At 45.0% G+C, this 27,816-nt stretch overlaps 1 protein-coding gene across 4 annotated transcripts in view; it reads left to right on the top strand.

Annotated features, from left to right (window-relative positions):
* Nucleotides 1–1,992: 1,992 nt before the first annotated feature.
* Nucleotides 1,993–27,816, top strand: part of CSNK1A1 (casein kinase 1 alpha 1) — a 47,262-nt gene continuing 21,438 nt past the window's right edge. For 2 of the 4 annotated variants that reach the window (XM_088475777.1, XM_088475778.1), the window contains exons 1-4: nucleotides 1,998–2,595; nucleotides 10,726–10,832; nucleotides 21,804–21,930; nucleotides 22,308–22,406. In XM_088475777.1, the coding sequence (XP_088331903.1) occupies nucleotides 2,473–2,595; nucleotides 10,726–10,832; nucleotides 21,804–21,930; nucleotides 22,308–22,406 (456 nt within the window). In that variant the 5' untranslated portion in view covers nucleotides 1,998–2,472. Of the gene's footprint in view, nucleotides 2,596–10,725; nucleotides 10,833–21,803; nucleotides 21,931–22,307; nucleotides 22,407–27,122; nucleotides 27,207–27,816 lie in introns of all 4 variants that reach the window. The other 2 variants (XM_088475774.1, XM_088475776.1) reach the window with 2 other exon arrangements.

A 27,816-nucleotide genomic window follows, 5' to 3' on the forward strand; every position in this document is an offset into this window, starting at 1 on the left:
GATGCCCATCTGATGGATGGCTGTGGAGGGGAAGCACACACTGCTGCTCTGCATAGCAGAGCAGCAGAATAGATGCCGTGCATATGCGTATGGCATCTATTCTCAGTGTAGAGGGAGCCTGGGGGCAGCTCATCATCTCAGAGTGCTGACCCTGCCCCCTTCTCAGACGTTAGTATAACCATCGTAATAGTTATACTATCGAAATTGTTGCAATGCGATGGTTAGTGGCCATCGCATGATTTGATGTCAGAAGCCCGGCAACCATTAGATTCCGAGCTTCCGATGTCCAATCCTACCACTAATATATTTCTATATTGTTTTCCTGTCTCAGTTTGCCTTTTTTTAGGGTACAGATTTCCCCATTTCTACGGTACTCTTCGCCAGATACACTACAGAGTTTTTGGGAGAATACCGCAACACGGCATTTGGAATTGGATTGTGCAAAAAACGGGAGCACGCATAGGCAAAAGACACAAAATTATCAAAGGGCGGAATTCAATTGTTTCAACCCCCCTTCGCGCCAGACGGAGCTATTCAATTGTTGCTCCTGTCGGGTATGATCAGCTGCTGGCACCGAAGTGATGCACGAAAAGTGACCCATTTGGATGCCGAAACTGCACTTTTCGCGACCATGCCCAGCACTTTGGCCAGGTGTAGCTGTTTTACGCTGCTAAATCCGACCTCTTTGGACGCGATCGACACCAATTGAAAAATGCTCTGCGAGCTCCCGTCACTTTAGCAGCTGTAAAACAATTGAACACCGCCCAAAACGTGCCAAAGTATGCGAAAACTTACGTTTTTGCATTATCACGACTAATTGAATTCGGCCCTACGTGTGAAAGGTGCCAACCTGGGTCGTAGTCCTGGGTACACAACCCTGCTCTGTACCAGAGTCGGGGACGGAGTATTTCCCAGGTCGTCGGTTTCAAAGGGGTATTAGTGAAACTGCAAGCCCAGTCCACTTTTGTGGAAGTAAAAAAATTGCAAAAGAAGATGTTTTAATAGTTTTACTTAAGGAAAAAAAAGGCTTAATTTTTAATTAATGATAGCATTAATTGAAGATGTAAATGTAGCATATTAGCACATACTGTCCAAATCCTAAAACCTCCTTTTATAAAGGAGCCACTACTCGCGGCTCGGTGCTTTGTAATTACCCCAGGCTTTCATTTACTAGCCAGCTCACTCACGGCAGCGCTAATATTATGCTGGTTCCACTATTATTTCTGGTCAAGAGAATTTATGCTACAAGTGTCACACAGTCCACATACTGTTGTATTCATTTAACCTAAAAATAAAGTTGGAAGTGTCATTTTCTATCACGGTAGCCCTACTATATTACAGATAGTAGAAGTGTGGTAAAGCGCTGCAGCTGCATCTAGTGTAGAGATCAGTGCACGGAACTCATGACTAACACACGGGTTACTCAGCTAATAATTATTAAACGTAACGTGTCTGCCATTGTCTTCGTGGCTGTCTCGAGTAAATAGAATGTCCGTAATAAGGCAGGTGGCGAGTGCGGGGTGTGACGCCCGTGGCCTTGCTGAGCTGGTTGCCAGGGCAGCTTCGGGCGACTCTTCTGAGCCGCAATTACCCCAGCGGGCAACGCCGCCGCCATCTTTCTTTTGGGCTACCACGGCGCGGGCTGTTTGGCGGGAGTGGGTGGAGCAGGCCGCCATTTTGTAGTCACCGCCGCCATGACGTTTCGCTAATGTTCAGTTGACAAATGAAAAGTCATGGCGGCTTTAGGGCGTATCGGGACTCCGCTGTGACATACGACAGTCATCGTCAGCCTATTTAGGGTGATGAAACATGACCGCCATACAATTACATAACGCTCTGCTTCTTCGGCCCGAACACCCGCTGGTGCGTGTAACCGTGTAATTCTTCTCCCCAGTCACGGTCATCATCACCTGGACACGACGCAACACGCAGCGCAAGTGGGATATTCAGCGCCCGGGACAAATATGGCCGCTAGACCTGTTGTGACGTCACGCAGAGAGATCACGAAGTGGGCGGGCTTAGAAGCTTGCTGTTACTGAGGACGCGGCTCGCAGTAACATCGCCCTTCCTTCGACTGTACTCTGTACCCAGGGTGCACTGCGGTGCGGAGGAGGGCATTTTGTGGTGAGGCAGAGAAAGCGGGGGGGGAGCAGGAAGAAGAGAGCACAAGATGGCGGCCTAAGGAAGGAGCGGAGGGTTGCGGCAGAGAAACAGGGAGGGAAGACCACAGACCACCCGGATCGTAGGGATCCGGGAGGCTCGGCTGGGCCACACAGAGCTCGGACGCAGGGACAGCGAGACTGAGGGGAGCGGGAACGCGGCTTCCAGGTCATCTCTTCCCGAACAAAGAGTCCAGAGACCGAGCCCCCCGGTACCCTGGAATACCACTGCCCTCTCCCCGGGGCTCCGCTCGCTTCCTGAACGGCCTGCTGTTAGTTACCCGGGGTCGTCCTTGCCCTACGCCCGTGGATCATGGCGAGCAGTAGCGGCTCCAAAGCCGAGTTTATTGTCGGGGGAAAGTACAAGCTGGTGCGGAAGATCGGATCCGGCTCCTTCGGGGACATCTACCTGGCGATCAACATCACCAATGGCGAGGTAATGAGGCGTCTGCCTAGTAGCGCCCCCTGCTGGCCGCACGCTGCTCTGCCTGTGCTGCAGTATGCGCGGGGTGGGCGCACAGCGCTGAGTATAGTCGGTGTATGTGTGCAGTATGTGTGCGGGGGTCACTGCCCCGCCTGGCTGCACCGTATTGTACACGGAGAGGGGGCAGCTACACTCACAGTATTGTCTATGGCCCCGCTCCGGTTCCTCTTGTTGTTCATCTCTCTAAATTGTGTTGTGTCCTGATCAGGCCCTTTATACCCATAGCTATACTAGCCTTCTGTATTGTGCTGATACTGCTCCCTATGGATGATCGCCTGACCAAACTGGTTCCTGCCTGCTGTACAGTGTTTTTCTGTCTGCTGGGCTTATGGTAAACGTACATATAAATGTTATTAATGTCTTTATGAAAACGAACTAGGGAAATCAGCGATATGCTTACTGCAAGGCGACCCTAGACCTCTGCGCCACCTTGTTTACCTTATTGTAAGCCCTTTTCTTTATTAAGCCACTTTAGTTGGAGGAAGACTCTTCCCACAGTGACTGACTACGGCTTCTGTCACAGCTATTCTTATATGTACGCCAGAGACTTACTTTGCTCACAGCCCTAAGGGCATATGTATCAAAACTTTGATATGAGATAAAATTGTGAGAGAAAAAAAAAAATATATATATATATACACACACACACACACACACCCCAATCAGCTTCTAACTTACATTTTTCGGGCTGTGTTTAAGAAATCAGTGTTCTCCCCAGGCTGTTTTCAGCGGGCGCACCGCCCGGCAGAAACAGCCTGCCGCCCGGAACTTTTTCCCGCTGACCCCTGCTGTGGAACTCTGAGGAGCCTGCCCCGCGCGCCAGCTGGATCTAGTTAGATCCAGTCAGCACGAGGCAGCGGTCAGCAAGTAAAAGGAAGTGTTGGGGCCAGGACCAGTCTGGGGGCACCTATTAAACCTGGGGGTACTCAATAAGGGACACTATTAAACCTGGGGGCACTGCATTAGGAGCCAGCCAGGGGGCACTACTTCAGCCAGGGGGCAGTGCATAAAGGGGAAAACTACAGGGGACACTGTATAATGGGCACTTTTGACTGAGAGCCAATGGGGGAGCAGCCTGAGACATGTCAGGCTGAATTGGTAAGGGAGATACCCCTTTTCCCGGTGCGTGCATAATTGCGAAGGCCCCCACCCGGCTACTTTTGGATGCCACCCAGCTGGAAAAAATTTCTGGGGAGAACACTGGAAATGATAGTTTGGAGCTGATTGGTTGGTGATATATTTCACAATTTTATCTCTCATCAAGCTCTGATACATATGCCCCATAAAACAAGATTGAGGCTTCAGACATTGGGGTGACTAAATTATCTGCAAAGTTTCATGGTAGCCTCTGTTGCACAAAAACAGCAGTAATAGTAACAATGCTCATATGCGAGCTACATAGGTGTACTTGGTGATTAGTTAAAACACCCCCAAAGATCAATTTAAGGCTCTGTTTTTATTTATTGCTCAATTTAAAAATGTTTTCATTGAAATATATTGACATATTTCACTTGAATACCGCCCTTTGGGTGAACATACAATTGTTTCGCTCTTCTACGCACACGGCAGGAGCTATTCAATTGTTGCTCCAGTCGGGTGCGATTAGCTGCCGGCGCACCATCTCAGCTCGCACCTCCAGGGGGGGTGCGTGCTGAAATGGGCGAAAAGTGACCTGTTTGGGCGCCCAAATGGCACTTTAAGCAATCGCGCCCAGCACTTTGGTTGGGGGTAGCCGTTTTACATAGCATAACCCGACCTCTATGAACGCGATAACAGGCATCAATTGAATAGCTTTCCCACGATTTCCTGTCACTTAAGATACGTCGGGCGTACTAAAACAATTGAATACCACCGAAACAGTCCAAAAATCTACTAGCAGGTGACCAGTGGGCCCTAATTTTTTCTGGATAATTTGGGCTATAAGCTCCTGAGGCAGTGAAAGTGTCTAAAGCACTGTGTAAAATGGTAGCGCTGTGTAAGTAATACTTGGATCATTACATTAACATGAATACAAATAGAAACCGCATGTGGCTTTCAATAAAAACAACTTTCATTGGAAATTCATACCAAAAATTTCCCAGCAAACAGACTGATCAGGAAGTATCAACATTGCCTAACAGTTTCCTAATTTGGGCAAGTGTCTACTCCTTATAGCCATGGCTAATACCTATATATTGCATTTATTGTCCTACATCAATAGATTTGCAATTAATAAAGATAATAATTTCTTTTTGTCCCTTAGCCACTAATGTCAAAGTACATTTATTTTATTATTTATTTCCCATGATTTATATAGCGCACACATTCCGCAGCACTTTACAGAGAATATTTGGCCATTCACATCAGTCCCTGCCCCAGTGGAGCTTACAAACTATGTTCTCTATCACCTGCTCACACACACATACTAGGGTTAATTTTTGTTGGGAGCCAATTAACCTACCGGTATATTTTTGGAGTGTGGGAGGAAACTGGAGTACCCGTAGGAAACCCACACAAGCACAGGGAGAATATACAAACTCTGCACCACGACCTCAGTGCTGTGAGGCAGTAATGCTAACCATTACACCATCTGCGCTGCTTTATTTGCTAGTAATGCATGTAAACTTGTTTGTACTTGGATCTCATAGGGGCATTTTCAATTTAGCTAATGCCGCGCTGGACCTATTCAGTTAGCGGGGATTCCTCGCGCGTGAGTCCCTGCAGTCGGAATTTACATCGCAACTCATGGTGTTTTTTTTTTTTTTGTTGTTTTTTTTTTTTGTTAAACTCACACCTCCAAGTAGGGGTTCGCGCGTGGGGAAAAACAAGAACATTGATTCTGCAGTTTACGTGGAATCGGTGTGTTTCCACGAGTTAGTCCCAGGAAAATCTATTTTATTGAAAAGCTTATCCCCGCGCCATGGGGATTTTGGCTGCCAATTAGATGCAATGTAAACCCCACAATTAATTGAATACCCTCCCCAATGGTTCCAGTGTCCCATACCCTCTTACCATTAACTGTTTGTGTTGCAGCACTATTTTCTGATGCCGCTGTCTCCATATACTGGGTGTTTCACTCTCTATTGGCCATAAAGGTTTTCTTTATAACTTCTAAAGTAATTGACGTAATTTAGTGAAATTTGACACATACCTCCTTTTTTGCTACTTGCCGATATGAACAGATACACAGCTGAACAACGCCTATTGTCCAGACGTACTGGAAAGTGCCGGGCACACTTCAGGAGTGACTAAAGGGGGATGCGTCCCCTTTTCTTTGATCATGTCCCCTTTTCGGACGCGCCCGCCTTTAGGCGCCCCCTGCCTGCTGCCAAACCTAGAGTGAACACTAAACTTGAGTCGATAAAGGTTCATATCGGCACATAAGACATTGTGAATGTGGGCGCCTCAGTACACAACACCACTGTCAGACGCGGGAATACCTACTGACTAGCAGTGGCGGCTCCAGACGCGGTGCTGCAGCTCAGTCCAAAATTCAGACAGGGGAACCTCACCAACTGCCATCCTCACTGGCATCCTCACTGGCAGTTGGTGTGGTTCCCCTATTTGAATTCTGGACTGTGCTGCTGACTAGGGTGGTGAACAGTTGGCCCTCACTTTGCGCATGCGTGAACAGCTGGCCTGGATGCTAATGGCCAACACTTACAACACTTGCTATGACGTCCTCATGTTTGTCATAGGGCTCAATTCAACGCAAATTGAATAGCGCCAAGAAGTAGCTTCAGGAGCTAATCAGTTCAGTACGCTGTGAAGCCCGACTGAAGGATTTCTTCTCCCACCCCTCCTGGGAAGAAATCTGACAAAACTGCTGGCGCAATGCTATTTTCTGCCCTTTGCGCGGTGGAAACAGCATCGCGCCAGGCACTTAAGTCGGAGAATGCCGGTTAAGCACCATGTTTAAGGCGCAAGAATGGGCATCCTCCGACATAACAGCGCGCTGAATTGAATAGCTCTGGCAGCGACTTCCTGGCGCTATTCAATACACATTGAATTGAGCCCATAGACTAAGGGTGGGCAATAAGCGGCCCCCCAGCTGTTGTAGATAGACACATCCCAGCATGCCCTGCCACTGTTTTGCTATTTGGCCATGCTAAAACTGTTGCAAGGCATACTGGTATGTGAGGTTCAATAACAGCTGGCTGGCCACTAACTACTCACCCCTGCCGTAGACAAAGATGTATGTGTCAAATTTCACTAAATTACGTCAATTATTTTAAGCTATAAATGTGCTTGTGTTATACAAGTGACCATATTTGGATCAGTGGAATATCCACTAGTGGCCCCCTTAAACCAACCACAAATCTAAGCACTTGTTCACAGCATGTCATGTCATATAATGTCACCAATTTTGAACACACAGCTATTGGGAAATAGCCCTTATATTGGGCCTGATTCAAAGGCTCGATTCAATTCAACGCAAATTGAATAGCGCCGTGGAAGGAGCTCGCAGATCTATTCAATTCTGCGTGCAGTTAGGTCAGGGAATGCTCGTTCTCCAGCCCCTTGCGCCTTATACAGGGTGTTTAGTCGGTAGAATTGGCATTCTCCGGCTAAACTTCCCGGCACAATGCTGTTTCCGCCGAGCTAAGGGCAGAAAACCGCATCGCGCCTGTAGTTTTGTCGGATTTCTGCTCGCATCCCATGAGCAATGCGACAAAGAAATCCTTAGTCAGGGTAAACAGCGCCCTTAATTGAAAAGCTCAGGAAGCTCCTTCCCGGTGCTATTAAATTCGCGTTGAATTCAATTGAGCCCCTTGTCTGTAACCATACAACTTTAGTTCTACTGCTACTAGCTGCAACACTGTAAGCACTGGAGTGTGTTCAGTTTGGTGCCCATATAGGCCAGGATGGATGATATGGTTAGCATTACTGCCTCACAGCAGTTTGATTCCAACCACAGCCCTAACTGTGTGGAGTTTATATATTCTCCCTGTACTTGCATGGCTTTCTTCTTGGCACGCAGGTTTCCTCCCAAAGCCAATATAATACTAGTAGGTTAATTGGCTCCCAACAAAAAAATTAACCCTAGTATGTGCGTGTACATGTGTTTAGGGCAGACTAGATGGTTGAAGTGGTTTTTATCTGCCATGAAATTCTGTTTCATATAACATTTTTCAGATGTAAGTGTGTATCCTGAAATGACACATTGGCTTTGTGTTGTGGTGATATATAGGGCTCTTTAGTTAATCCTTTCTAATAATGTATCGTTTGTTCAGACTAAGGCTTGTATTCAATTAGAGATGAAAAGTTCTAATCTGTGGAACAGTATCGCGGGTGACTTCATTTCGCCAGACAGAAAGTTTCCATCGCATTTAATTCCAAAGACTTTTCGCCTACGCGAAAAGTCAATGCAATGTAATCATCCGAAAAGTTTCGCCCGTGAATAGGCAGAAAAAAGTGCAGAATTGCGGTTTTGGGGTGCAAACTTCGGGACCCCCCCTGCACCCTTGGGACAGTCCCTCAAAACTAAACTGGACGGAATTCGATTGTTTCCAGCCACCATCGGGCCCGATGGAGCTATTCAATTGTTGCTCCTGTTGGGCGCGATCAGCTGGCAGCGCTCCATTTCAGCTCGCAGCCCCAGCGGGATGCGAGCTGAAATGTGCGAAAAGTGAACTGTTTGGGCGCCCAAACATCACTTTTCGCGGTCTCGCACAGCACTTGGGTCGGGGGTTAGCTGCTTTACGCAGCTAAACCCTACCACTTTTCATCGCGAAAAGCTGGAACATTTCAATAGCAGCCCGCAATCTCCCATCACTTTAGATGGGAGATCTGGGCTGCGAAAACAATTGAATTCCGCCCATTGTGTCCAAAAAATTTTTTAAAGACTTTAGCGCACCCTAAAAATGTAGTTTCATTTTGGGGGGCGAAAAAGATCCAGGTTGGGGGACAGACTTAAACTAGCGAAATCATCTACAAGGGGGGGGGGTCCCCAAGTATGGGGCAGGTGTTTTTTTTTGTATTGCAGGTGCTTGCGGAAGGTTTTTTACGTGATTTAAAACTTCAAAATGTGCTAACACCCAATTTCATGTACCCCAAATTTGCTGGGAGTAGTTATTTTTTCCAAAGAATATTGCTTAAAGCTATTCTTCACCACTTGTGTAAATGCGCTAATTGGCACAACTTAAGTACCCCAAATACCTTCATTAGGGCTAATCCGGGTCATCTATAGTGATCCCCAATGTTAGTGCTTCTTTTGGGGGGTGTTCTCCATTTTTTACAGGACTTTTCGCCTGTTTCAGTTTCGCTGGGTGCAGTTTTTGCGTCCTTTCTAATTGAATACGGCGAATAGCGGGAGCGTGCCCGATACTTTTTCGCATGCCGGACTTTTCGCCCACATCGCGTGTTTTGCATGCAGAAAAGTATCGCGGGTGCGAAACTTATTGAATACGGCCCTAAGTTGTGTTGGATTTTTCTATCAGAACATCCTTGCGACCGGACTTGGTCATATTAGCCGTGAGTGAAGCTGCACTTTTTTTCAAAATCCTCAAGTCCAAGGCTAGTTGCGGTGCCAATGCATGCGTTTCACTCCGTTGTAATGGCAACTTACCCCTCTCGCACCTAATGGGATCGAGCCCTGTAAATGTAATCTAAGAATGAACTGCAGGCTTAGGGATAAATTGATTTCTAAGCCTTGTCTAATGTGCCATCCACATGAGTACTGAGGTGTTGTGACACATCAATGGGCACGATTCTATTCAACGCGATGTGAATAGCGCCGGGAGTGAGCTCCCGGAGCTATTAAATACACCGCGCTGCCAAATCCTACTAAGGATTTTTTCTCTCATCCCTCCGGGGATGAGAGAAGAAATCCGACAAAAGTCCCGGCGCGAGGCTGTTTTCTGCCCTTCGCGCCGGGAAAACAGCCTCGCACCGGGAAGTTAGGTCGGGGAATGCCCGTTATCGCGCCTAAACACACTGTTTAAGGTGCGAGAACGAGCCTTCCCCGACCTAACATCGCAATGAATTGAATAGCTCCGGGAGCTATCTCCCGGCGCTATTTACATCGCGCTCAATTGAATCGTGCCCTATGAATGTGAGAAATCTGGGCAGCAGCATGCACATTGCTCCATAAAATATAATTAGAACAAATAAATTCAAGACTTCAAGCTTCTGTGCCATTCATTTTATTATGATCTAAAACTGCCTTTTTGGGGGGAAATTCAATTGATTTTGATGTTGAATAGCCCTGGGAAGGAGGTCCTGGAGCTATTCAATTGACCGCAATGTTAAGCTGACTAAGGAGGATTTCAGCTCGCACCCTCCCGAGGAGAAAGCAGAAATCCGAATAAAGTGCAGGCCGCAATGCTGTTTTACAGCTTAGCGCAGCACTAACCGCAACCTGGCCAGCATTTAAGTTGGCAAAATGCCGTTTCTCACGACTAAACACTCTCCTTTAGTTGCGCTAATCGGCTGTTAAGTCTAACTAGAAGCACTTAAGTTGTTGAATTGAATATCTCCGGGACCTCCTTCCCAGAGCTATTCAATATCGCTATAAATTGAATCGTCCTATTGCTGGCTTAATCGCTGTAGTTATTACATATTATGCAAATAATTTGGTGAGATTCTAAGGGCTTGATTCAATTGACTGCAAATTAAATGGCAGCGGGAGGGAGCTCCAGGATCTATTCAATTTAGTGCACTTTTATGGGTTTCTTCTCGCACCCCTCCAGGAATGCGAGCAGAAATCTGACAAAAGTACAGACACGATGCTGTTTTCTGCCCATCGCGCTGGGAAGTTTAGTCGGAGAATGCCTGTTCTTGCGATTAAACACCCTGTTTAAGGCACGAGGGGCGGGAGAACGGGCATTCCCCGACCTAACTGCGCGCAGAATTGAATGGCGCCAGGAGCTTCCTCCTGGGCACTATTTAACTTGCGATCAATTGAATCGAGCCCTTAAAGATGAGATATGTCAACCTAGTAATTAGGACTGGTAAAGACAAACTGATCATAACTCAAACGCAGGTTGTAACCTCCTGTTCCTTTTCTAGCCCTAAAGTACTAGTAGACCATAGGTGGAGAATTGTTTCTCCTAAGTTCAGCAGGGGGTAATATGTCCCATGACATTTTTATTTTTCTTGCAGGAGGTTGCTGTAAAACTGGAGTCACAGAAAGCCCGTCATCCCCAATTGTTGTATGAGAGCAAACTTTATAAGATTTTGCAAGGCGGAGTTGGCATCCCACATATCCGGTAAGGCATAACTTTTTTTTTTTTTTTTTTTTCTTTTAAGCCAACATCAACATGTTGTTTACCTTATGTCTCATTTTAGACTTATGTACTATTGGAGAGTCCAACTGTCTTTGAATCTGTTTTATACCTCCTTAAATCTGTTGTCTGAGTGTGTATTAAGCCCACATATTATGCTCGCTGAACACAGGTTGACCGTTAATTGACCCAGATATGGTCTCTTGAGTAACTAAAAGGTTTGCAAATTCCTAATGCTCTATGTATGGCCACGTTAGAACTTGGGCGCAAGGACATTGCTGCCCAAATACTACTCTTTACGGTTAAAATCACTGATTCTTGATAGTCCTATGTCCTTGCTAACTATGGATTCATAGGGCGGAATTAAATTGATTACGCGGTCCGGATCTCCCGTCTAAAGTGACAGGAGATCGCGGGCCGCTATTCAATTGCCGCCATTCTTCACACTGATCGCACCCATAGAGGTCAGGTTTAGCCGCGTAAAGCAGCTAAACCCGACCAAAGTGCTGGGAGCGATCGCGAAAAGTGATGTTTGGGCGCCCAAACATGTCACTTTTCGCACATTTCAGCTCTCATTCCCCGTGGGGCTGCGGGCTGAAATGTAGATCTTGGCAGCTGATCGCGCCCGACAGGAGCAAGAATAGAATAGCTCCGTCGGGCGCGATTGGGGCTGGAATGAATTGAATTCCGCCCATATACTGCTAAATTGCTTAAATCCAATACTTATGGGGGTTTGTTTTGTCTTCTACACTGCAAGGTTGTACACAGCAGCTTGCTACATGTGGGGTTGATGTCGATGTTCCCCCTGTGTGAGGGTCATTTTAATTTTTGTTTTTCTCCTTTATCTGATTGCACTGACAATTGGTGATGCTTTTCTGTAACAGATGTAATATTCTATGCTAATATCAGTGGGCCAATTCGTTTAGCTTCGTGAAGCAGCTTCTGGTGACTTTGCGTGTTAAGGGGTCTATCCATTACCCGACTTTGAACAATACTACCAAAACCAGGAGGTTTTGCTCGTATTGTTCACAAAGTTGGGTAATGGATAGCCGGGAAGTACCAGCGATGCGCGTGCATGTTGGGTCCTTGCAACCCCCGACTGTCTACTGAACATGCCCGTCAACCTGACACTCGCCGGGTTTGGCATGCTCGGGGATAGGAGGTTAGGCTCCTTCACTGAATGACATTAAGTGAACGCCGTTCAGTGCGGGCACCGCACCTCGGCGACCTGAAGATCTGGGCGTTTCTGAGAATGGGTACTGCACGCAGCCTATGGAGGCGAAGAAACGGAATCAACCTACTAGGCGAAAAATGTGTGACACGAGCTGCTGGTGGCTTGCATTAAATTGAATCGGACCCATGTGCTTTTATCTCTAGTCTGCAAAATATTAGCACTTTTGGAACCTATACACAAACACACCACTGGGACTAATGCTGGGCATACACTGCCAGATAAAATGTCTGTCAGACCGACAGACATTTTATCTGGCTGGCTGCCAGCCGCAGATGTCCGTGGCATACACTGTGAGAGAAATCTCAGTGTATAGCCCGACATCCGCGCTCCGCCCCCGGGGGAGGAGACATTTCCCTGTTCCTTCAGGAAATGTCTGTCTTTCGGCCGCGCTGGGCATACACTGCCCGATGCGGCCGACAGTTTCCCGGGTAAATATCGCATCGGACGGGCATGCTGGACAATCCAGCATGCCCGACCGAGCAATATTTAACCCTCGGTCGCCTGCATATACGCTGCAATTATCGCGGCGATCCGCCGATATCGGGCGGATCGTCCCGATAATTGCAGAGTGTATGGCCAGCATAAGACATATAAATTCTATAAATATGTCTGTTTAGTAATATAATAGTAGCTGCCTTGTTTGTTCAGTTTTAAAATGAAACATTTTATTTACAGTCCAGGCAGGATTGTTGTGGAAAAAGCACATTTTGGCTTCACAAAGAAGCAGCTACTGTAAACTAAATTGTGTACAGTAAAGAATTCTCTCTCTTGCTGGAGTGTTTTGAATTCTACACAGATACACTTTAATGTTTAGTAAGTACTATTAAAAAAAAAAACAAAAAAAAACTTTCAGACAAAACAATGTTTGGCTATTTCAGCTTCACCTATTGCTAACAGGTACATTAAATCAAGCATACAGCTATGCAATCTCAATAGGCATACATTTATCAGTAGCCTTTATTGTACTGTAAGGATCAGTGTTTTGCAACTTGACACTGTCCTGGTACATCCCCAGGGTTCGCACTTACATGCTGCCGTATTTTACCCGAGTATTGATGTTGGGGACTCAAAACAAAGGAAAAAAACCCCCCCGCTGAGTTCCTCAGGACGCGCTCTGATCATTTAAAAGTGCTGTCCTGTGCTGTCAATCAGTTTCATGCTCCAATGGCAGTGCAACGGGAGGAGACTATGGAGAGTGTAGTCACCTGTCCTCCCCTCACAGGATTCTGTACAGCCTGCTGTGTTGTGTGGCTAGGAGCTGTTAGCGCCGGGCAGGGGATGAGGACGGTGACATACTGGGGGAAAGCTGTGGTGCACTGTCTTTTTATATACAGGAGCATGAGAATATACAGCTGGGCTCTGCAGGACTGTGACTATGGAAGAAGCAGTATGCGGGTAGATGCCAGCAGTAGGTGGCAGGACAGGAGGTGACTGATGGGATACAGTATGAGGCTGCCATGGGCAGGAAGAGGACCCACAGAATGGTAGTATACTTGCAGGACAAAGAAAGGATATGGGTCAGGTGTAAGAGTCTAAAGTCCTTACATGCACACAGAGGCCCTGATTCAGAGCCGGACGCTCTGACAGAGCGCTCACTCTGAATCAGGGCCGTCCCTCTGAATTTAAGAGTGGCCTCCTGGCCGCTCGCATAGCTGTGGGTGACCAGCCACAGCTATAGCGAGCGGCCAAAATGATGGTCGCGATGGTCAAGACCATCGGGCTTGCGACGAGACCCTTGCGGTAGGGTCTCGTTGCCGCAAGCCCTGGAGTGCTTTTGGCTCTATAAGAGCCAAAAGCACTCCCACTGACATCACTTGTGATGTCAGTGGGGCCGGCCCCAGACGGTAGGCGTTCCCATGGGAACGTCTGTCTGGGCAGCCATGCCCACCAAAGGGGACGTGCTGTCAATCACCATCGACAGCGCGCCCCCTTTGGTGCGAGACCCATAACGACGGCTTGGCCGTCGTTATTCGGGTCTCGCGCATGCGCACGACAGAGCCGCCGCCTCCATCGTGCGCATGCGCACTTGGCCAACATCGACCCGCTTGCGAGCGTGTCTGAATTAGGCCCAGAGAGAACTACATCACTCAGTGTGAGCAGGCACAGTGTAATGTCTGTAAATACAATGGGGCAGACAGACAATGACATGGATATTGCAGTGTAATATCAGCTGGGAGGAGGGGTATTTGTTTAAATTTCACTGGGGTTAATACAAGTCAGCGGAGAGCATGTATTACATGTCTTTAGGGATAATGTGGAGTGGGCTAGAGCTGGGGCATCATATGTGTAATGTCAGTGGAAGTTATACAGGCCACTGGGCAGCAGAGGGGTAAGGCTGGGGTAGTGTATGTATGTATGTATGTATAGATATGAACCCGGCACTCGCATTTTGGGTTACAGCGATACTTGCTAAGGTGCCCTTCCGGAGTGTTGCAGTCACTCCATACAACACTCAGTAGTCTTGACACCGTTTAAACCTGTCCTTTATTCAGTCCAATGTTTCGGGGGTTTCCCCCCTGAAAACTGTTGTCCCTGACGAAAGGGGGGAACCCTAAAACGGACTGAATAAAGGACCATTTTAAGGTGTAAATAAGACTGAGTGCCATCCTGATTTCTGTGTATATGTGTAATGTCATTGGAGGTAGAGCCTGCATAGTGTGTATATCCTGGCCCTACGACATTCACCTTACACACAAGTATTAATATATGTGTAATGTCAGTGTAGTATTTGGCTCTGTGCACTAAACAGAGTTTTGCCGTATGACACTGCTACTGTTGTTGGTTTATCTGTATATTATATACCGCAGTTTAGCAGTGTCCTCCAAGCTATTAGCCATATAATAATTACACCACACACACACACACACACACACACACACACACACACACACACACACACACACACACACACACCAGCAATAACCAGACTGCAACTTCCACAGAATGCTGACTGTTATCTACTAGCAGCTTTATGGAGTTTGATGTGTTTAATAAGGGGCATGCAGGAAGGCCTAAGGTCATTTTTCCTGATCTGATGTCCATATTAACCATATGGAGTGGTCTGAGGGCAAATGTGGGAGAACTAATGGACATTTTAGGGGTACATGTGGTGGTCTGGAGATTTAAGAGACACTTTGAGAGGTCAGGGGTATTTAAGGGACGTGGAGCGGTCTGATCGCTATATAATAGATTTAATAACAAATTATGTTGGGACCCAGAAATAGGACCCCAAACTTTTTGAATTATGGGTCCTTGGAACCCACAATTTTCCTCACAGTGCGATCACTGTACCACCATTCTAACAAGTGTGTTTGTGACATGTCTGCGTTGCTATACTTGCTGGTCACCTGTAAGTGTTATTGTGAAGTGGAACTGTAAGAGCAATGACGATTTAAGTTGCAAAGCGATAGGCCAAACATTGGCAGGGATTGCTGAGTGCTGTAGTGAGTAAAATGTGTCTGCCAATGCAGTTTCCCCAAACTACCTTTGCAAGAAACATCTGCACAAGAACTCTGTAGTTAACAGGGCTGAGCCTCTCCTGTCATACTCCCTCCCCTATCGTACTCCCTAGTGTTCACTGTAGGTCTGGTGGCAGTGACTAGGAAGTGCGCTGCACAGGGACCGCCAGCTAGTCAGCAGCAGGGGGAGGAAGAGAAGAGACTGTTTGATGCAGGTAGGAGAATCAATAGACATTGAAGCTTAGTGTAGTGAGGGGAGAGTTACATTGAATAGGGGGTGAGAGGCTCCTGGCACATCCATGTGTGCCTCCCCAACCATTGACCTCACTGGTAGTGATGTATATTTGGACTCTGGTGGCCAACCTGTGGCTCTTGAGTCGCATGCTGCTCTTCCGTTCTTCTGATGCGGCTCCTCTGACCAGGGCAGTCATCAGGGGGATTGGACTGGGGATTCCCGGGCACGCTGACTACCCGCCGACGGCTTTTTTTTTTTTTTTTTCTCCCTATGGAGATCTGGCGGCGGTGGCACACGTGACATAATGTTGCGCCACCGATAGAGAAGCCGTGGCGTGTGAGAGCAACACGAAGTAGCAGGTAAGTGTGGAGCTGGCTGTCTAGGGCTGGGCTGGAGAGACAGAAGGAGGCTAGATGTGTCAAAATAGCAGACAGAGCCAGAAGACTGTGCTGCCTGGTGTTACTTGATAACTGTACAGAATTATTATATCTCAATTATCAAGGGCATATATAATTATTAATACCCAATTGAAAATGCTAATAGCTGTACATAATTTCTGCTATTCAAAGAAAAGGTCACCTAAATAACTCTCCACCCACCTGACTAAAAATGGGGGTTTGATACACGATCAGGCTCCTACAATCAGTATAACGGGAGTGGCCTAGCTGTCACAAAACCACGCCCTCTATTTTTTATATTTTCTTTTGCACGTACACCTTCGGCACGCATGATCGCGGTTCTTTGACAATATTTTTGGGCTCTTAGCCTCTGACTGGTTGGCCACCCCTGCTCTTGAGCGACGAGTAATGTATAATTCTCCAGCATCGTAAAGGATCGTCGTTCCTGATCCCCTATAGTGTCTGCACTGAACGATCAGTCGTTCAGTGCAGACACTGTCCATCATTCCTGAACATGCCAATCTGTCGTTATCGTCAGATTGTGCTACATGTTCAGGCGATGGACAATGTCGGAAACGACCAGCGGGAGTGCGCATCACAGGTCGTTTCCGACATAAAAGTGCACGATTTGTGCACGATTGCGATGTCGTAATCGTGCAGTCGCTCAGTAATATCGCCCAGTGTGTGCCCACCATAAGACGAAACACATTGAGGAAGCTGGGACCTCTGTCAGCTGATGCTGTGATTTTTTTCAGATAAGCCTGTTTTTGAACTCATGTAATTACGCATTTTTGTGTGTCTTTTTCGTGTGTTCTTTCTCTCCTATATACATTAATGAGCTTGGAGTAAGAACTGGACCTAATAAATCCTAAAGAGGGAGATACAGAAATTCTAAGGGCGGAATTCAATTGTTTCTAAACCCCCCCTTCGCGCCAAACGGAGCTATTCAATTGTTGCTCCTGTCGGGCGCAATCAGCTGCCAGCGCTCCATTTCAGCACGCAGCCCCAGCGGGGTGCGAGCTCAAATGTGCGAAAAGTGACCTGTTTGGGCGCCCAAACATCACTTCTCGCGGTCGCGCACAGCACTTTGGTCGGGGGTAGCTACTTTACGTGGCTAAACCCAACCACTTGGGGTGCATTCAGCGCGAAAAACGGCAGCAATTGAACAGCAAACTTCTGTCACTTTAGACGGGAGAACCGGACCGTGTAAACAATTGAATTCCGCCCTAAGGATTATATACTACGTGCTTGTATTCTAGTAAATCACGGTATGCATATTGTGTGTTTATGGTGCGTGTATAAATCAATAAGCATATTACACTATGAGGCGCTTGTTTTTCATCTTTTGTATATGTGTGTGTGTGTAATAAATAAATATATATATATCTATATCTCCACCGCTGTCCCTGTGAGTTATATCCCCGACACATTATAGAAGTCTTTTGCAGAAGTGAAAGACTTCTCCGGGGTAAGCTGACACTGCACGTGCGCTCAGCGTCCACTTCTGTAGCCGGCCGGGGGCAGGAGATGCAGATGCAGGAGAGAGATTGAAAGATCTCTCTCCTGCATCTAGAGCCCCCATAGACTTAAGCGGCCCATACACTGCGATAAAGCAGCCTATCCGACGGATTGGTACGATTTGGCTCCTATATCGCACCGTGTATGGGCATGATGTTGGAACGAGCGCGCACCCATGGGGTCGTACATCGCATCCCCCAATCTTACTTCAGTTTCAGTCGATCAGGGGATATGATGTGCGGAGCCCATGCAGCGCTATGCGGGTGGAAGAGGAGGGAGCCGGCATATCGTGCGGTCTGCCGGCCACCCGATCGCACTGTGTGGGGACCGCCCGATATGTCGGACGTCTGATCCCCCGTCGCACGGTGCCTATCGCACCATGTATGGGCCGCATTACTGTAGTTTACACCATCTGGAAACTACCGGAGCTAAACTCCGTAAAGCTTTGCTTTTGGAGTTTAGTACATAGGGGTCAGATCGTAGTCCACATTGATAATAATGGGGACTGCAATATGAAGTGCTAATTAGCACTTGCTGGAGATTTCATGAAATCTCCTGCATTGTGCCATTAGTGCATAGGAACTATACATAAAATTACGCAGAAACTGCATAACTTTATGTAAATACAGCTGTATACATAGGCCCCTTATAGTCTGTGCTCATTTCATAAGTTTTATTGATTTGGATGCTGTTATGGCCATGGAGACTGGGGGGAGATCCCAATGATGACACTAATGGGATGGGGAAGATTAAGGGGTATTTGGTGACTGACATTCCATAGTGTACAGTATGTGTAGGGGATGTGGGGTGGTCTCATGGCATATGGGGAGCTCAAAACCATAAATTGTGATGGGACCCAGAAACTGGAGTAGGACCCCAATTTTTTAAAGTGAGGGTTCACTATACAGATTTGGATGTATGAAGTTAAGAGGGGTGTTTACCACATTATTATTATTTTTTTTTAATATCAGTTTTATGGGATCTTTAAACAATTATACTGTTGAGACCCTGCTCATTCCAGTGTCTTTGTATTCCTGCTTCCTTTCAACTGTCTTCTCACCATGACCTTACCCAGTCACAGTGATAGCGCTGAGCTGGTCCCATCATAACTTATGCTTTCGAGCTTCCCAAATAACCTTCAGACCTCACCACATGCTACCACACTTGCCCATACACCCCTAGAATGCCCATCTGATACCCCCAATTGCATCGGTTTTGTACCTAGAGGTCAGACTGCAATCCCCATTGACAATAATGGGACTGCAGTTTGCTGCGGTAGTTAGCCTTCTGCAGGAGATTTCTGTGAAATCTTCTGCATTAGACTGTTCTTACATAGCAGTGATACATAAAATTATGTAGAAACTGTAGTTTATGAAAAACCACAAACTAATAAATGTAAAAATATACCAATGATTTTGTTCTATTACCTTTTGAACAAAAATGCTTAAGGAATTTTCTGCGTCTAGCTGTGCATTCTTCTGTCCTGTTTATTCGGTGGGAGCTGGATGTGGAGGCTGCGCTAATGCTGCAGGTCCTTTTTGGCTCCTTGTCTTGATGTATGGGGGCAGAGCCGGGCACAGGAGTAAGAGGTGTGGAGCCGGACACAGGCGTAGGTGGTGGGGAGGGGATTTAGGGGTAGATAGGGACAGGAGAAGTGGCTGGGAGCCCCCAGGTATTAGAGTGGAATGGGAGCCACATACAAGAGATGGTAGAGGTGAGCTGGGCCTAAGAGAAGTAGGCAGGGTGCCAGGTATTAGATGGGGAGGGGAGATGTGGAGGGGAGCTAAGAACAGGAAGCTTAGGCAGGGACCGCAGAGGGGGCTAGGTGACATCGGGTATTAAGGGTGGAGGGAAGGCGAGGATTAGAGGCTGAAAGCCGGGGGCTGCTGGGGCCAGGTGCGCTGCGGTACTGGTGTCCTCATTCGCAGCAGGCACCTGGCTGGCTATTCCAAAAATGCTGATGCTCTCTAGGCTATGGTCAGGCTATCGGACAGGGGAGACGAGACTAGGGGTGGGACCTTGCATCTCTACTGTGTTTCTGGTCGCAAATAGTGAGGGTGCGGGTCCGCGCGTCTGCACTGTACTGCTGGCAATAGACAGCACACACAGCCCAACAGATAACAGCAGCCGACCCAAGGTGTTAAGATGGGACCGGCCACTCTGCACCTCCGGCCCAGCCCTTCTACTCCTGACTGTGAGCTGGGCCTCCGGTTCCGCCTCCAAATAGCAGGAGAGGCGTCAGCGAATTAAATTTCATCCAGCTTCTGAAGGGGTAGAGAAGGTAGCGCTATTGGCTGCAGTGCACATCATCTTGGCCTACTAAGGAGCCAGGGATTGGCCGCAGCGGAGCGCCTCCCCGGGAACCCACCCATTCTGCAAAAGTGAGTCCCCGGTCCTCCAATACCGGGTAAAATACGAGCTATAGCGTGTATTTGCGATCACTACAGTCATATGCAGCCCCATCCTTACTAATGCATCACACAAGTTGTAGCTTACTGCCTTACAGAAGATCAGTACTCTCCTCTCCTGGAGTGCTCTGTAGTTCATTGATCTGATTGCTTGGTAAACTGGGGATTTCCTGGTTTAGCTGAAGATTGTTTACATTAAGATTCTGCAACTCTCCTCAAATACACTTTCAAAAGCGATGGGAAGATGTCAACTTGAAATATTATGGTATTGCTGATAAAAGCATGAAACCTGAAATTATTTAGTAGCTGATTCAGTGTTCCTCCTTGGATGGTAGGGCAACTTTGCCGTGTGTGCGCAGGGTAAAGGGGCATGGTCACTGTAGGGGACGTGCCCAGCACTCACGGAGATGCTGGGCTGTCCCAAGCTCACCCGCAGTGTGAGCATTCACTCGCCGGGGGAGCCATGCAGCCGGGGAGAGCTGAGACAGCTCTGCAGCCTCAGTGAGGCGATCCCAGCAGGGCGCTTGAAAACGGCCAGGCCGTCTTTTGACACTTACAAATGGGGCAAGTCGCGGCTCCCTGCGAAAGAAGCCTAGTGGGAACGCTACTGATTAAAAGGGATATTGTTTTTCAAATTCACTAACCATTTAAAAATTTGAAAATACACATTCTTGCGTTAAAGTGGTAGTCGCAGAAATTAGTTGCTTAGACCGGGAACGAAATTCCTGTGTACGAATTGAATTGCCCCTAAAACTCCACCATATGCATGTCCCACAAACTAAATTCATTTGTGAGAATTTAAAAGAAAATGACCTGAGAAATGACCACTTTATTGACTAGACCTATTAAGTGCCTCTCAAGTGCACCTTTTCCAGGGGTTCCGTAACAAGTTCCAACATTTTACCTTAAAATAAAGATTTCTCCAAATTTCACCTACTCAGGAAACAAAAAGCCACATTAACTCTCATTGACAGCCATGTTAAATTTACCACAGATTTCTAGTTGTATAGCAAACTCTCACTGATGTAGGTTTTTGGCTCGCAGTGAAACTCTTAATTATAGAAACTGATGCCTGTATGTATAAAGTGCAGAGAAACAATGGGTTGTATCATGAACCTGTTTAACATTCTTGGGGGGTTAAGGTATTGGATAGTCCCTTTTTAAAATCTTTACTAATTTGGTTGTGCGAGTGGTAGACTAGTCAAAACATACTTGTGTGAAACTCGTTGCACCCGATTGGTCCACTCTTTGTAGACTCATTTTAGGGTGGTGAATGTGGTAATGCACTTTTTTTTTTTTTTTTTTTTTTCTCCCAATTTCTTTTATAATCCCACTGCAACTCTTATTTATTAATCCATGGTATATTACAGTGGTTCTCAAACTCAGTCCTCAGGACCCCACACAGTTCACGTTTTGCACGTCACCTAACTGGTGCACAGGTGTAATCATTACTCGCTGACACATTGTAAAAGATCCACAGGTGGAGCGAATATCTCACTTGTGATTCTGTGAGAAAACATGGATAACATGCACTGTTTAGGGTCCTGAGGACCGAGTTTGAGAACCTGTGGTATATTAAATCCATCCAGTGTGTTGCTTCCTTGAGTTCACTGGGTTTAGAATATCATATATTTAATCTTGCAACTGAAAACTTTTTTTGCGTGTTTGTCTTAAAATGTTTGCTATTCAACTTTTTTCTTTTTAGGTGGTATGGACAAGAAAAAGATTACAATGTTCTAGTCATGGATCTTCTGGGGCCAAGTCTCGAGGATTTGTTCAATTTTTGTTCACGCAGGTTCACAATGAAAACAGTACTCATGTTAGCAGACCAGGTAACGTCTAATGTAACTTAATCAGGCTATATGTTCAGATTTTTGTCTATAATGTGAAGATTTTGCTGTTAAAGGTTTTAAATCAATTAGTATATGTCTTGGTGGCTGCTGAATTATTGGTTTTGGTGCCTGGGGCACGTGGTCATTTTATTGACATGCAGCACAGTAACTAAATCAAACATTACACAAGTTGTTTTGAGGTTTTTAGTTTTGTTTTAATACAGATTTTTTTTTGAACCAGTATTATCAAAAAGTGTAGATGAATAGCTCATGTATGTATATAAAACTCATAATTTTTGTTGTTTGTAAAAATATTAAGAATTTTTTCTTTGCTATGGGTATTGAAAATGTGTTATTGGGTTATTTTGTGTCCTTAGATGATCAGTAGAATTGAGTATGTCCACACAAAGAATTTTATACACCGAGACATCAAACCAGACAACTTCCTAATGGGCATTGGACGTCACTGTAATAAGGTTGGTAACACTTTCCTGTGCTGAGTCTTCACCGTGTGTTTGCAGTTTTTAAGTTGCCTTTTTACATGTAGTATTAATCGGCTAAACTGTAACATCGCTAATTGTAGTTACACATTTTTCACATTACAAATAGAGTTTTTTTTTTTGTTACCATCATTTCTAATCTTATTTTACACAAACTTGACCTGTCCCATATGAAGTTTTTTTTTTTTTTTACTTGAATGTGAATTTGTTAGATTTATACTACACACTAAGTGGATCAATGGAGTTGTGATTAAAATGGGTTATGCGTTAACAACTGTTCTCTTGAAAACAAGTATAAAATGTATCTTCATTTGACAAAGGCTTCTCCTCTTGTATCTTGTACTCTTAATGGAGGGGTGCAAGAGATTTAATTTACCAGTAAGGGTCCTTTAGTGGCTATGCACATAAACATACGGTCACAATTTGGTGTCGGTGAAAACGATGGATATTTGTTTGTACTACTGTGAGCTGCATTATTGCACCTTTAGATAGCTGCCTTAACATCATTAATGTCATTGAATGTGTGTGTATTTCGGGTGTGTTTTGTTTCCAAAACAAGTACACCAAGCCGTTACACTGTCTAGCTGGGATAAACACACACAGTTGGTAGAATTAATTTTAGAGTTTTTATTTTCTTTGTAGTCCAAATTTAAGATTTGACATTTATTTGTGCAAAACATTTTGTTGTGATACACTGCATACCTCATTTTAATTGCAGCTCTCCCATTGATAAACTGCTGCTACAGATAATTTTTTCTTTTTTTCTATTGCATGCTTTATTTTTTTTCTATATCTAGCATTAAGTTTACTGACCTAATGTAACGTGCTTCCTTGACAGTGGCAATATGTATAAAGCGGGCAGACAGGCAGCAATTGGCAAATGAATAAGCATGCTGTGCATAAATATTTCAGATTTATCCCCAGTTGAAAATCTATTAAAATAAACAGATGTGTAAGCAAGATTGCCAATTGTGAGTTTTGTTTTTAAACTATTTGGTTGTGGCTAATGTTTACCTTTGTTTGCCTGTATGAATGCCAACTTGAGGCCAGAACATTCTAAGTGAACCACGTTCCAACCGAGGTGTTTTAGCCTCCCTAATTGTGAAACAACACTTATTTTTCTGCTGGGTCTGTTCTTGTCTCTTGTATGTGGGTTTATTTTTTTAATTTTTTCGTGGATCAGTCGTTAAAGGGCAATCTATCATGGGGAAAGTTAATTTAAATAATGTGTGTAAATCTTGCAACTGATTGTATGTCCTCTTTCACTACTTATAACACAAGTTTTTAGGTTTTTTTTTCTTCCCTATAAAGTGGAGTCTTTGTAAAAAAACTGGAATAACTTTTCACTATGTTTTACATGGCGAAAAAAAAGTGCAGCATTGGGATTTAGGGGTGCAGGCTTAAAAAAGCCTGCACCCCTGGGAATGTCCCCTAAAAAAAAAAAATCTGGACACCCCCCAAAAATTAAGTTTTTAATTTTGGGGTAAAAAAAAAAAAAAAAAAAAAATGGGGAACAAACTTCTAAAGTACCGAAAGTAATTCCAGAGGGGTTCCCAAGTATGCGGCAGGTGTTTTACAGAATGCGGTTAGTAGCGGCAGGTGCATTTTTGAAGAATTTTCAAAAATAACTTTAGGGACTTAAAAATATGCTTGCACCCATTTTCCTGTACCCCAAATTTGATGGAATTAGTTTAATAAAAAAAAAAAATGTAAGTGCTATTCTTCACTCCTTCTTCAATGCTGCATTTATGCACCTGCCGCGGCTATTACAAACCCTGACTTCCTTCAGCATGCAAAAATGGGGGAACCCATAGTGATCCCCCATGTCTAGACATCTTTAGGCGGGTCCCAGGAACAATTCCCAAATCTGTTTTTTTTTTTTTTTAATTTATTGTTTGGCGATACCTTTCTGCCGGCTCCCTGTTTCGCTGATTCCTGATTTAATACGGGGATAAAGCAGGCACACGCCCGATACTTTATCCCCGTCAAACCTCCAATGTGGAGCGAAAAGTCTAGCACAGACTTTTCGCTTCAAATTTAATACCTCCCATAGTCTGTACAAATGTCGTCACACTATCTTGTGACCACATAGTTTTATTCTTATTCTAACCTCCCCTTTCCATTGTGCTCATTGAAAGAAGTGACTGTGCATGAAAAATAACCTGCTTTATACATGTGACAATTTAGAAGTTAGGCCTGGTTAGCATGTACCTCCTAACGTTTGTACACATTGCAGCAATTTACTATTTTAAAGACATTTAAGGTACTGTTTATGGTAAATCATACGGGGGGTTTTCAGTGAACCGCGCTGGAGCTATTCAATTAGCGGGGATCACACCGCGCGAGAGTACCCGCAGTCGGACTGAACTGTGCAGCTCCATGGAGGAGTGTGGTAAAGTCTGTGTGGGGGAAAACAAAAAACAAATCTGGCTCACGTGCAGGGGAAAAGCCCATTAATAACGCAGTTTACGCGGAATCGGTGTGTTTCCACGCGTGAGTCCCGATTTTTTTTATTTTTATTTTTCCCAGCACTGGAAAAAGGCTATTTCATTGAATAGCCTTTCCCCATGCCGCAACGGCCGGCTCTTGGTTGTTGGGTAAACCCTGCGGCTAAATGAATACTCCCCATAGTGTATTGTGGCTGTTATAAAACAGCCCTGGTGATTCAGAGTAACTGCTTGAAAACACCGGTCTCTTTCCATTCCTGTCTCTTTGGGAATGTCCAATTCTGACCTACAACTGGCAGTAACAGGTAGCAGGGATTCTGTGCAGTCTAGGTGGCCGCAAATGACGACTGCTTTACTTTATTTTTGCAAAGCTTTTGGACATGCACAAATGTGTATTGGTCCTGTATACTCAGCCAGTAGTAGATGAAATAGTGAATGAAAATCTGGGTGATGAGTGTCAAAAGTAGCCATACAATCAGTTGCAAATTTTAATACAATTTCAATCTAATGGTGTGGTGGATCCAATATATTAGATTTCTAATTTTTTTTTTTTTTTCCCTTGATGGTTGCTCTTTAATTTGGGACTCGTAGGTATAATCTTCTTCAATTTTCTCCCTTCTCTTTTTGGATTTTATTACTTGGGTGGATAATTTTTCTAATGCATTAGATAAGGTCCCCTCTCTCACAAGTACACTTTTAAACACATTAAATTTTTTTCGCCTTGAATTGGAACATGTATTTTGACAAAGACGAACCTTCTCATGGCAAGCATTGAACACCCCCTCCCCTTAGTATAACATTCCCCTCCTTTACCTGAACCACTAGTATACTGCACCAAGCTCACATAGCAGGAGGATTCAATCCATCCAGACCATTCAAAAAGGCACTTTTACAGGGCTGGACGATTGGAACACACCCAACCATGGAGGGAATTCCATTGCTTTGGGCACCTGAATCTCTCATCTAAAGTGACAGGAGTTATTCAATTGTTTTGTGTGACCAGCCGCGTGCTGGTCTCGACTTCTGCATTCTCGCACCCAAAAGGCATGGAATTAGTCGTGCAAATTACAGCGCCGAAAAGTCGGACAATCTGCAGTTAAGACTCCCAAAGGCCCTACTTTGGATTTCTGCTCGCACATCAAGAGACTGTGCAGAAATCTGCGATTTTACGTTGGGCTCTCATGCAGCAAGCTTTTAGAGAGCACCTGCCATGAGGACACCTAAAAGTAATTTATATATATATTTATTTTTTTTTAGTTATACCTGTTTCACAAGAATGCTGTTGTGATACTACCCAGTGCCCACCCCCTCCCGATTTCCGCTCCTTTCCTGCTAAATTTAGATCCCCCCCCCCCCCTTGAAATATATCTTCTGTGCAATTCTACCATCAGGACCTGTATCCCAGATTTTAATGATAAAAAGTAACATTAACGGTATATTTTTTCAGTTGCCTTGGATTTGGGTTTTTTTTTGGGGGGGGGGAGGGGGGTTCCGGGGTTTAGAGTAGATCCCAAATCCAGGCTTTGAACTTTGATTCTAGGTAGGTTTTTTTTTTTTTTTTTTGAGCAGGGAGTACTTTTTAATAAATTACATTTTTGTTAGAGCAGAATGTACATTTTAAGCTAGTAATATTGAGCAATCCTTCCCAAAAGTATTTCTCAGAAAGTAATTAAAGGAAACTGGTAATCTTGTTCCAGCATCGTTTGGCCTACAGAACGGGTTTTTGTGTATTAGACTTTTATTTTTATTTTTTTAATGCCAGATTTCTTCTCCTATAGTAACAAGCCCTGCATGCTTATATTGCTATAATCTTTCAGGTGACAAAATGCCGTGCACCTCTTCCTTACTGAAGATTTTTTATTTTTAAAATCATTTGGGTGGGTGAGGAAGGGCATTTTGGGAATGAATAAGCCGCTTCCTGATTTCCTTCCATAACAGATGAGCTCTTTGCTCCTTTGCCATGGAAGTGATAGATGCGTTCCATTCCTACTCTAAAACAAATTGGGTGTTGCCATTTGGCAATGAGTGGACAGTGTCATGACCTTAAATGGCCCTTTCGGACATATTAACTTTGATTGGAAGAACAATTTGGAAGGGGTACACTCAAATTTATTAGCTGCTTGGTGGAAGGAGGATGGCATTTGACTCCCCTGTTTACCGCCTCGGTGTTGCCTGTCTGCGCCGGCAATTGTTGCAATGTAAGCAATACTGTTTGATGCACTGCCACCCTCTATTGTCTGTTCAGTGTTTCGAATCTCCAGTGGGGAAGAGGAAAAGAAGCATGACTGTTAGTACTTCTCAGGACCCATCTTTCTCAGGATTAAACCAGGTCTGAAAACTGTCTCCTATTCCACCTTCCACCCCAGATTCATGTGCTTTTTTATCCTTGGTTTTCCCTTATACATATTTTAACAAAACAATCAAGGCCTTGCACAAGCACCTCTTATGTTGGCATTATTCAGACATACTTGGCAAACATGTAACATTACTAAGAAATTTTCTTCCTGGCCTTTTCCTTAATTGCTGAAATGTGTTTTTTTTTTTTATATTAACTTTTTGTTGTAATGTGGGTAAGAGCATGCTTCACAGTTGTGAGAACGAAACCATGTTACATCCTTATTGAGAAGAGAGCTACTGCACTTTGTGGATGTACCCAAATAGGCCCATTGGTGCAGTGGTGAATATTGTAATGTAAAGCAGATTATAATAACGTGAATGCTTTAATATCTTACCTGCAATTTATGGATAAACTACAACTAAGGGTTGTAACCACTTTTTCTTTTTTTCTTTTAATTTGCTGTTGTATGCTGGTCCTAATTATTTGGAACTTATTCTGTTGAACATCATGGTGGGAATGCAATTGTCTCATTGCGGCCGCAGCTCCCTTTGCGATATTCAATTGGTGGGCTGCGAAAGCCTGTTATTTCTGCTCACACCCT

This window comes from Taudactylus pleione, unplaced genomic scaffold (genome assembly GCF_031769625.1).
Source record: "Taudactylus pleione unplaced genomic scaffold, aTauple2 ptg000178l, whole genome shotgun sequence".
NCBI classification, from domain to species: Eukaryota; Metazoa; Chordata; class Amphibia; order Anura; family Myobatrachidae; genus Taudactylus; species Taudactylus pleione.